An 11,068-nucleotide genomic window follows, 5' to 3' on the forward strand; every position below is an offset into this window, starting at 1 on the left:
TGAAACATGTTCAGTACTCGAAGTACAACTGGAATATATGCGGCAATCTAAAGGTGGTTGCCATTTTACTCGGACTGCAGCTTGGATACACCAAGTGCTGTTGTTTTCTTTGCAAGTGGGACAGCCGAGCAAGAGCTTTACATTACGTGAGAAAGGACTGGCCACCTCGCAGGAAATTGGTTCCAGGGCAGAAGATTGTTGCACATCAGCCATTGGTTGATCCGAAGAAAATTTTTCTTCCACCTTTGCACATCAAGCTTGGGCTAATGAAAAACTTTGTTAATAAAAAACTTTATTAAAGCAATGAACAAGCAAAGCGAAGCCTTTGCATATTTGCAACAGATGTGTCCACGCATCAGTGATGCCAAGATAAAAGAAGGTGTTTTCGTTGGCCCACAGATTCAAAAGGTGATGAAGGATAGTTACTTTGATGGCCTTCTGCAGGGTGCTGAACGTGTTGCGTGGTTGCCTTCAAGAATGTCGTTTCTAACTTTCTGGGCAACTACGAGGCACCAGACTACGTCAAACTGGTTGAAAGTCTGCTCCAAGCATACAAGTCAATGAACTGCAACATGTCCCTTAAGATACATTTTCTTCATTCTCACTTAGACTTCTTTCCAGAAAATCTCGGCGCGGTTAGTGACGAGCATGGTGAAAGGTTTCATCAAGAGATTGCCAACATGGAGAAACGCTACCAGGGAAAGTGGAGTCCGTCTATGCTGGGAGACTATTGTTGGATACTGATACGCGAGGCATCGGACAGTGACTACAAGCGAAAATCTGAGGCAAAACACTTTTAGATTTCTTTCGTGTTGCTTGGGTATGGCATCGTAAATCATATATCGTAGCGTAGGCCTGTGCTGCTGGAGACATTATTATGTTAAATGCATAAATGCAGTTTTCTTAAAAAAAACCTGCGTAATACTGAAATTAGAATTACATATTTGTGTTCAGCGTGTCAAAATCTATTGGTTTCACCAAAAAGTTTAGAGAAAACAAAAATTTTCATAAAATTTGTTGGCCAGTGATATTGTCTGCTGTAGCATGTTTTCTCTTGCTCTTTCAACAGTGCTTGAAGCTGCAGTGTGCTTTGGTTTTTGAGTGCTCAGACTTTTTTCAGAGCATCTGTTGTTGACTCTTAATGGTTGAGTGGTCCATTATTGGCGATTCTGCGCCAGTTTCCTATTTGTGTGGTAAGCGTATTCACTTACGATTTACTGTGCCTGCACTGTTGTGCTTGCTACCAGACTGTTTACGGATTAAGCTCACTGATTTAGATAAATGTTCAGATAAACTGATTGATGGTTTATCTGAACATCAGCTATTTTTTTGAGTCACACATATGCCTGCATTACTTAAGGACCTGTGTTAAGGAATTTCTTGCTAATTTCCAAATTGAACTTGCTTCTTTAGGTCAGCTAGCCTAGAAGCTAACTAAGCTAGTAGCTTAGTTGAGAGCAATGACTTCTCCCTCTTCCTCTTGTAGTGATTAAAAACAAACAAGGTACCAGTCCAGAAGTAATATGTAATAGATTAGTGTGTAGTTCATATATAGGTATTATTTGTAGTAGTTATGTAAGGGTGAGCTAAGTGTTTATGTAGCTTGATCTGTTTCTCTTCTGTTCTCTTGCTCAAGCAAGAATATCTTGGTTTGTGTTCTCCTTGTTTAATTTATGGGTAAACATCCAGAGAGAATTCCTCCTTAGATGGGACATGGACATAGCTTCAGCCTTATGTGAACAGTTCGTGTGCTCTGTTCATGTTTAGAAAAAGGAAATGTGCGCTAGGTCAACGCGACCTAGAAGTTCATGTACTGGACATCTCAGACAATGCTCGGAAGAAGGGGTGTAGAGCTGGCATGGGACTGTGACTCTGGCTCAAGCTATAGAAGGCTGTGTAAGTTAGGACAGCTGGGGGTTAGGGAGAGAGAAGGAGTGATGGTGCTGCAGTCGTGAGTGTGCATTTGGACCTGACTGGGGGGACTTTGGACTCTGACTGACTGTCCCTTGTGACCAACAATGACTGACTGACTCTGTGACAATCTTCTTATTTAATACTTTATCTATTCCATTGCAGGAGGAGTGATTCTGTTCTCTGTTCCCTAACTACCAGATTACCTATCTAACTACTACCCTGCTCAGAATAATTGTAATATTAAATGATTATTTAAACTGGGATGATCTGTCTGAATTAATTTAGTTTGTATCCTAACTACTACATTCTCTTTCTTTCTCTTCCTTGGAGTGTTGCATGTTCAGTTATTTCTCTGCCTCCTTTAGTGATAATGGTATTTGTAATAAATGTCATATGTTAGCAGCTTGGAGGTGAGGCTCACCGAATTGGAAGGATATGGAGAACACCACAACTAGCCAGGCCCATGTAGCCAGTATGAACACTCCTAGACGTACCTCAGCCCAAGCTAGCTGCCCCCCAGCACTTCCAGTGCAGCAAAGACCTCAGCCAGGTGGCTGGGTGACAGTTCACAACAGTCATAGCTTGAAACAAATGCCCACGGTTCATTACCTGCCTGTTCATGCTTCAAATCAATTTTCCCCTCTCAGTGACACACCCACTGAGAAACCAACTATGGTAATTGGCGACTCCATAGTCAGAAGCATGAAGCTAAAGACATAGGCAGCCATAGTCAAATATATTCCTGGGGCCAGAGCGGGCAATAATGAATCCTATTTGAAGCTGCTGACTAAGGATAAGCATAAATACAGTAAGATTATTATTCAAGTCTGAGCGAATGACTCCTGATTTCGCCAGTCTCAGGTCACTAAAATTAATGTTGAGTCAGTGTGTAACTTCGCTAAAACAATGTTCTTCCTCCTTTCCCTTAGTCTCTTGCTGGCCCGTTAACATATTGATGACAGTGCTCACTCTGTTTCACAAGACCATACCCTGCTTTTTGTTCTGATCCTCAGCACTCCTGACGCTGTCTCCCTGCCTGTGAGTTCCTGACTCCTCAGCGATGCTGTTGCACTCCGGTTCTGGTGTGCACCATTGACGCTGCCATCTCTCAGCCTTAACCTCCTGTGAGTGAGTTCCTGACTGCTTGCCTGTGAGCTCATGTATCCCCAGAGATGCTGGCATGCCTCCTGTCCTAGCATATCCTGCTATGTGTTCCTGTTTGGCCAGCAAATTTCCTACTGTCTTGTCATAAAATTGGAGGCAAACTATTGTCTAAAACATCCCTGCTGTAGAACTGAGCTCTCCTTTAACTGGACATATATGGGGCCTGGCCCAAATCAAAAACAGACCAAAACCCAGACATTCCTGTCTGCATAGTGCAGGAGACGGCTGAATATTACAGTGAAGTAATATAAGATAAAAACATAATGAGAAAAAGTAACTGTTTATTCTGTTGAAGCTAAGATTTGCCAAGTCAGATTACCTGTTGATGATCAATGAGAAAATCATTTGAATCATCTGAAAACTGAGAGCTGACATTCACTACAGCTGAATCACATGCCACCATACAGTCAAAAGACACTCCTTACTTGTAACATACATACAGTATACATAGATATTTGGTTTGCAGTTTGCTATTCAAATTCACCACATGAGCAACATCCACATAAGCACAGAACACTAACATTCAGAGCTCTAACATACTTTGACTGAGACAGTTTTTTAATTTGAACTGTAAATCCAACATTTTGCATCCAGTATTAATGGACGACTTGCTCAAAAGGCTACATGTAGCACTCCAGGGTGAACCAATCCTTTTTGATGTTCCTGAAAATGATTTGTCAATGGTAAATTAATGTTTTAGTGGTACTAATGTTTCTTTGAGGCTGAAATCATCTCATTGTTTGAGTTAAACTTGCATGGGTTGAGCCAAAGAACCATTAGTGTGATCACATTTTAGATGGAAGACATGGAAGACAACATGGCATCTGGAGATGCCTGTAATATTTTTTCCCAATAGATTTGCGCTAAAATTATTCTCAAAAATATAGAACAAAGCGCATCCCTTATAGGTTCAGTACAGAACAGTTCTTTTAGTTTTCAGTTACAGAATGATTCTGTATTTCAAGGGATGGTTGGCAATCCTACTTATTATAGTTAGTATTTTTTGTGCTGCATGAAACCAGAGTTGATAGTTTAAGTATGGATGCAGTTAAGCTCAGATGCATATACTGTATGTTTGACAAAAATCTGGGGTAGATTGGCAATCTGTCCAGGGTGTACCCCGCTTCTTGCCCAATGTCAGCTGGAATAGGCTCCAGCTCCCCAGCAATGCTATTCGGGAATAATGCTATTCAGGAATAAGCAGTATAGATAATGGATGGATGGATGGATGGAAAAATCTGGGGTAGAATCTGTTGCAAACCACCACAATGGAAGTGGATTGAGAACCTAGATGACTATAATTTATAAATGCATCTATCTATCTTATTTGTGTTCAAAAATGGATTTGCATAGTATCAAACTTAACATAATCAGATGGCTTCTGATTACACTGAAGATGCAGGGAAAGCTGCATGCCAGTCTGTATTTTTTCCATTAGCGTCAGTTTACTAGACTTTATATTTGGCTTGTCCTCTTTTACCTCTTGACATTTTGACTGACCTTCAGTATTTAGTTATAAAACTCATTCTTTGGCTCTGCATACTGAGGTTTAACACAACCAGATCATTTCTATGTCAGCAAAATGTTTGTAGAACTAAAACTCCAGTCTGCTGTAAGATGAATGAAGCAATATCAGTGAGAAAGATTAGCCACTTGTTGTAATAAACTGGCTATCCTAGTGCGGGGTGACTGTGGTTCAGTGGGTAGAGCTGTCATCTCCCAACCGGAGGTTCGAATCTCAGTGCCTGCAGTCCACATGTCGAAGTGTCCTTGGGCAAGACACTAAACCCCAAGTTGCCCCTGATGGTTAGAGCCATCAGTGTGTGAGTTGCGCCGCAGATGGCTGCCTCAGTTCTGTACCAGAGCCTTCTTGTGTGTAACATACTTGGCCAAATAACGGTGATTATCCTAATTTATGCTTCCTATACAAATGTTACCTGCGAGGACATGATTATAGATATAATAGTGGTGCAATAAGCTATGAATTGCAGTAACAGTGAAATGCTCACAAATTCATTGTTAATAGTTAACACTCAAGCACCATGAAAAGTGAAAAGAAGCTGAGGAAACATGAAAGATCAGTAATTAATTCCCTGGTTGCTACAAGCAGCCGAATATGGCTCCACTTGGAGTGGCTGACCAGTCATTGCTTGGATGGAGCTACAAGTTTTATTATATTTTATTGTTCAGCACTGTTTTCTTTATATACACACCTTCTGGGAATGGTTTCTAACAGTTTACAAAATGCCTTTGATCTTAATTATTACAAACCAGGGCTGTAAAAGACACAGCAGAGAAATATGAAAGCCTGATGGTGCAGCCCCAAAGCCAACAGTTGAACAGAAGAAAGCCATCACTGGACACTGTATATGAGAAGTAAGGTCACATGGTAAACACAAATCGGCACCACAGGAGCTCTGTTCCACCTTTGGCATATATTAATTACCTTGATAATTATTATAATTATTAGCACAGTTGGTGTTTACTATTATGTAAGCAAAAGAGGATGCTTTTCATCTGAAGAACAACAGATGTTTTTGTTTGCTTATACTATGTGGATATTATAAAGATAAAATAGGTGGAAAAGTTCCTATTAATGCCTCTCTGTGACCCTCAGGTTTTGGCAGATGCAATAAGCAGTCTTAATAGCTATAATACAGTGCTAGTAATATACTGTAGGAATAACATGCACAAAAGTCATGCAGTAATAATATGCAGGCTAAAGCTGTTCTGTGACATGATGTGGCATAGCTGCAAGCCTTTAAACATGAAATCCATATATGCAGGCAGTGACTGCTTATGGCATTTGTCATGATGAAGGGTCAGGTAGCATTTCTGTCATTGCTTTGGAAATTATAGTGTACAGTTTTATTCATTTGACACATTTTATGAGTTTGTAAACACATTTCAGTTCCTTAAAGTTGCTGATTCTAAAATGCTCCCTGTAATTGTAATATGTGCATCTGATCCCCCCCAGAGGCCACAGTCAAACACAGTCACAGTGAGCAGGAAGAATGCAGAAATTTCTGGCCATAGCCCTTCACCCATTCGTTGAATACATGGTCTTTTTCCGGACAAAGGATAAGGCTGAGCACGCAAGGCTTACTGCTCCACCTGAAGGCTATCATTCTTGCTGCTGGATGCTTTGAAGCTGTTCACCTCTTCAAATACCAACTCTATGCATATAAATAAAAGGGAAAAAGGACAGCAGTTGAAACAGTCAGTTTAAACTTTGAAATTGTAAAATCACAAACTTGACATTTCATTGCCACACCACTAGGTAATTCAACAGAAAAAGCAAGAGATTTCTGGTGTAAGCTTTCATAAATATGCCATCAAAATATTTAAAAAACCGGAGCAGGTCTGCTCCACTATTGAAAACCGACAGTTAGTTTTCCCCTGTTTCTGAATCTGTGCTCAGAGGAAAGAAACGCAATTTAATTTCTCCCCATTGTCATGTTTAATCTTGCTCCTGAAACAGTTTTCATCACAGCAGACGACTAAGCAGCATGGCCTCCGTCCCTCTGTGGTCTCCCCACTCCCCACCCGTTTGTGCGTGAGTGGTAAATGGTCTTATACTTGTACAGCGGCTTTCTATGCTTTACAGCACATTCAAAGCGCTTTCATACTATTCGGCCATTTACCCATTCGCTCTCTCAAGCACTCACTCACCGGTGACATCACCGGGAGCAACTAGTTCAGTGTCTTGCTCAAGGACACTTCGACATGTTGACTAGACAAGCCGGGAATCGAACCGTTAATCCGCCGGTTTGGTGGTGGTTAGTGGTGGCTTTTCTCCCACACAAGAGGTGAGCGGTGCAGCTAAACACGGGGTATGCACTTCTCCTAAGCCCTTTCTTACACAATCCATGGGTTGTGCAGAGCAAACACTTGTCTGTCACAACGGCGAAGAGGGCACATCAGTGGCTGATAGTGATGCATGCGAACGCACTGCGTGTGAATGCTCGTCCGCTGAGAGAACGTTGCTCGGTGTGGCGCGAGTTGTCCATGAACAATTGGATGGACAAGCTGTTTCAAACCAGATACACTCTGAAATTCTCCAAGTACCCTCCTGCTTTCAGCAGTGTGCTGGAAACAGCCATGACATCACCAGCGAGCTCCGCCGCACTGGCAGCAGAGCTGCAGGTGCTGTTATGCAAAGCAACGATCTCCGTGGTATCGCCTGATCAGGAGCATGAGAGGTTAAACTCGCGCTACTTCCTGGTTCAAAAAAATGTCGTGCAAAATGACACCCCTTCTCGATCTGTCTCTCTTCAACAAATACATAGTGCAGAGACCGTTGCATATGCTCACCACGAAGCAAGTGCTGGAGTGTGTGCATCCCGGCGATTGGTTTACTTCCATCGACCTGAGAGAGACATATTTCCATGTGCCTATTATCCCCAAACACAGGAAATTCCTGCATTTCTCCTTCAAAAGGTGCACATTTCCAGTACAACAGGCTGCCCTTGGGCTATTCGGAAGCAGTGTTAGAACAGTTACCCAGAGCGGGAATCAGAGGCCCCTTTTATTTAGACGATCTGATTTTGATGGCATGTTCCAGACATCAAGCGGTGTTTCACACAGTGGTGCTGGTGCGACACCTGACACAGCTGGGTTTTGCAGTGCACTGGGAAAAGAGCTCACCGGTGCCTTGCCAAACATTCATTTACCTGGGAGTGCACCTAGACTCTCTCAGCATGAGAGCGAAGCTGTCATCCGCGAGGCGGGAGGTGTTCTCATCTCTCCTGCAGCACATTGTTCCCTGCGTGAAGGTAACAGCTCTGTCTGTCATGCGTTTTACTGGAAACGATGTCAGCCAGTTGTGTCGTGGTCCCCCTCGGTCTTCTTCACATGAGGAAGCTCCAGAGGTGGTTCGGCCTTCTTCGCCTCGACCCGGTGGTCCAATCAGACCTGGCGTATTGGGGAACTCACAGTGTGCTGACAGCGGGGTTGCCCTAGGCAGAGCCATGTCACACATCTCAGTGCTCATAGACGCATCTCTGCTCGGCTGGGGAGGCACATGTCTGTCACAGGCTGTAGGAGGGCAGTGGAATCACACCCAGTCTCTCCACATCAACTGTCTAAAATTGGCCACCAGTGCTGAAAGTTTAAAACACTTTGCACCGGTACTGAGAGAAAAACACATAGTGGTGCGATGGGACAAAACAACAGCTGTCATGTACATTATCCGGCAAGGCGGTGTTCGTTCTGCCCGGCTCCTGCTCTGGGCTCATCAGAACCTGCTCTCCCTCAGAGCAGCACACGTCCCTCTCAGCTGGGCGACATGATCCAGCAGTTCCCCGTGATAGGACAACGACTGTGGGCCTGGCCCCTGATCGGGAGTGACTGGAGAGTCTAGGGTTGCCTCCAGCGGTCATACACACAATTCAGTGCACGAGAGCTCCATCAACAACGGCATCTTACACAGCAAAATGGTCTGTTTTTCAGCTTTGGTGCATGGAAGGAGGCACAGCTCCCACCTCTTGCCCACTGGCTCAGCTCAAGTGCTGAATTTTTCTACAGACACTGGTAGACAGACATTTGGCTCTGTCTGTGAAAGCTGCCATCTCTTCATGCCATGAAGTTTACAGTGAGAGAACTGTGTTCACACACTAGTGAAACGTTTTCTAAGGGGTATAGGCAGACCAAGGCCTGTGCTGCGTTCGGCAGCACCGCAGTAGAATTTACCTCTGGTTTTATATGCACTCAGGGAACCTCCCTTTGAGCTCATAACACAAACCTCTCTTAAACATCTCTCTGAAAACAGCGCTTCTCTTAGCCCTGGCTTCGGCTAAGCGAGTGGGCGATCTGTGCGCACTGTCTGTCTCACCGGCGTGCCTTCTCATACGTGAAGATGGCAGCTCAGCTGTTCTGAGACCAAAATCTGTTTATGTGCCGAAAACAATAACATCCACTTTCAATGAGTCATTTCCCTTGATGGGGTTTTTCCTCCGCCTCACAGAGATGAGTCAGAGGAAGAACTCCATGTTCTCTGCCTGGTGCGCGCACTGTCCCATGATGTAGCCTGCATGGCAGCTGTCAGACAAGCACAACAGCTGTTTGTACATTACAGGAAGCATTTGCTTGGGCAGCCTTTAACCTAACAATGGCTGTTTCACTGGTTGTGTAAGGCTATCACGCAGGCTTACATGTCAGCTGGGAGTGATCCTGCACCTGACATCAAAGCCCACTTCCAAGAGAGCTATTGCACTGCTCTCTTTAAGGCATGGTCGTGGAGGACATCTGCACAGCAGCCTCCTGGGCTTCTCCATGTCCTTTTGCCCATTTTCTACCTTCAGGATGCGTCCAAGTTTTCACTGGCTCACTCGCTCACTCGTTCCGGAGTGTTCTTCACGACTGGGCGGCGGTGTGCCAATAGGGCATTGACTACATCCAGCTATGTTTTTATCCCAATAGTGACAGCTCTTAGATGGTGAAGCCTATACAAAATAGAACGTTGGTTACGTATAGTAACCCAAGCTTCTATGAGTGTAAGGCATAGCCCTCTAAGCTGGCAGCCCTGCTGTCTCCACCCCTGTCAGCTGAAGAAAGTGCTGGTGTAGGAAACTGATCATACCGGCTTTCATCAAACTCGATTTGACAGTTCTAGGTGAAAGGTTATCCAATCAGAAGCTTTGTCCCGCCCCCAAGCCCCCCACCCTCCCAAGAGCGGAGAAAAAGCCTGTCCACTCCTATGGATACATGATTTAGTTATCAAAAATGGCTACATTGAATCTGAAACGATTGATATGATGAGCTTTACTTGACAATTTATTCTTAACATTTCAGAGATTAAATTATTCCAAATAATCAGCCCATTAATAAGGAAAATAATAGTTGCAGGCCTGGACATAGGACACATTTAAGTAAATTGGATTTAGAAACTGGACGTGGCTGTTTGGTGGCTGACAGTTGATGTTTCTGTGGTTTACAAGTAGATAGGTCTGAAGAGTTTCATTAAATTAATCTTGTATCCTGAACACAGCTATAAGTAGAAACTTAATTTTTCTCTTTTATTTGAAAGTATGTTTGCAGGTGTTCCACTAAAGGAATGCATTTTATATCACAAATTCAAGATTTGGCTTTCATTCTCTATTGTATTTGTGCTCACCTAACCACAACAGATGGGCAAAGGCTCCTTCAAGTACGCCTGGGTGCTGGACAAACTGAAGGCCGAGCGTGAGCGTGGTATCACCATTGACATTGCTCTGTGGAAGTTTGAGACCAGCAAGTACTATGTGACCATCATCGATGCCCCTGGACACAGGGACTTCATCAAGAACATGATCACTGGTACCTCTCAGGTAGAGGCACACCTCTAAATCCTTTTTAACAGACTTATTATGTATGGATATTTTTGCTAAATTCTCTCTTTGTCAGGCTGACTGTGCTGTGCTGATAGTCGCTGCTGGTGTTGGTGAGTTCGAGGCTGGTACGTATCTCCAAGAACGGCCAGACCCGTGAGCACGCCTTGCTGGCCTACACTCTGGGTGTGAAGCAGCTCATCGTTGGAGTAAACAAGATGGACTCCACCGAGCCCCCGTACAGCCAGAAGCGTTTTGAGGAAATCACCAAGGAAGTGAGCGCCTACATCAAGAAGATTGGCTACAACCCCGCCACCGTTGCCTTCATCCCCATCTCTGGGTGGCATGGAGACAACATGCTGGAGGGCAGTGACAAGGTGAGAGACCTATGAGATACTAAGTTCAAATCAGCCTCTTGCAGCTGTTGTTGTACAGGACAGCTTGTAGGTGGACTCTGCTGATAGCCAATATTTTATGGATTTATGGATTTTTGGTTCATAGTCGGTAAATAATTTTTCTTTTTTCTCTTACCTCAACATCTTTTTCTGTTGTTTACTTTTTGTGTCTGATTCCTCCATTTTAGATGAGCTGGTTCAAGGGGTGGAAAGTCGAACGTAAGGAGGGTGCTGCCACTGGCGTGACCCTCATGGAGGCTCTGGACTCCATCCTGCCCCCCAGTCCCC

At 43.9% G+C, this 11,068-nt stretch overlaps 1 protein-coding gene across 2 annotated transcripts in view; it reads right to left on the minus strand.

Moving 5' to 3' along the window:
- Positions 1-6,160: 6,160 nt before the first annotated feature.
- Positions 6,161-11,068, minus strand: part of mapk11 (mitogen-activated protein kinase 11) — a 56,367-nt gene continuing 51,459 nt past the window's right edge. For both annotated transcript variants that reach the window (XM_020619205.1, XM_020619203.1), the window contains one exon: positions 6,161-6,254. In XM_020619205.1, the coding sequence (XP_020474861.1) occupies positions 6,181-6,254 (74 nt within the window). In that variant the 3' untranslated portion in view covers positions 6,161-6,180. The remainder of the gene's footprint in view (positions 6,255-11,068) is intronic.

Source organism: Monopterus albus, unplaced genomic scaffold, assembly GCF_001952655.1.
Source record: "Monopterus albus unplaced genomic scaffold, M_albus_1.0 scaffold216.1, whole genome shotgun sequence".
In the NCBI taxonomy this organism is placed as follows: Eukaryota; Metazoa; Chordata; class Actinopteri; order Synbranchiformes; family Synbranchidae; genus Monopterus; species Monopterus albus.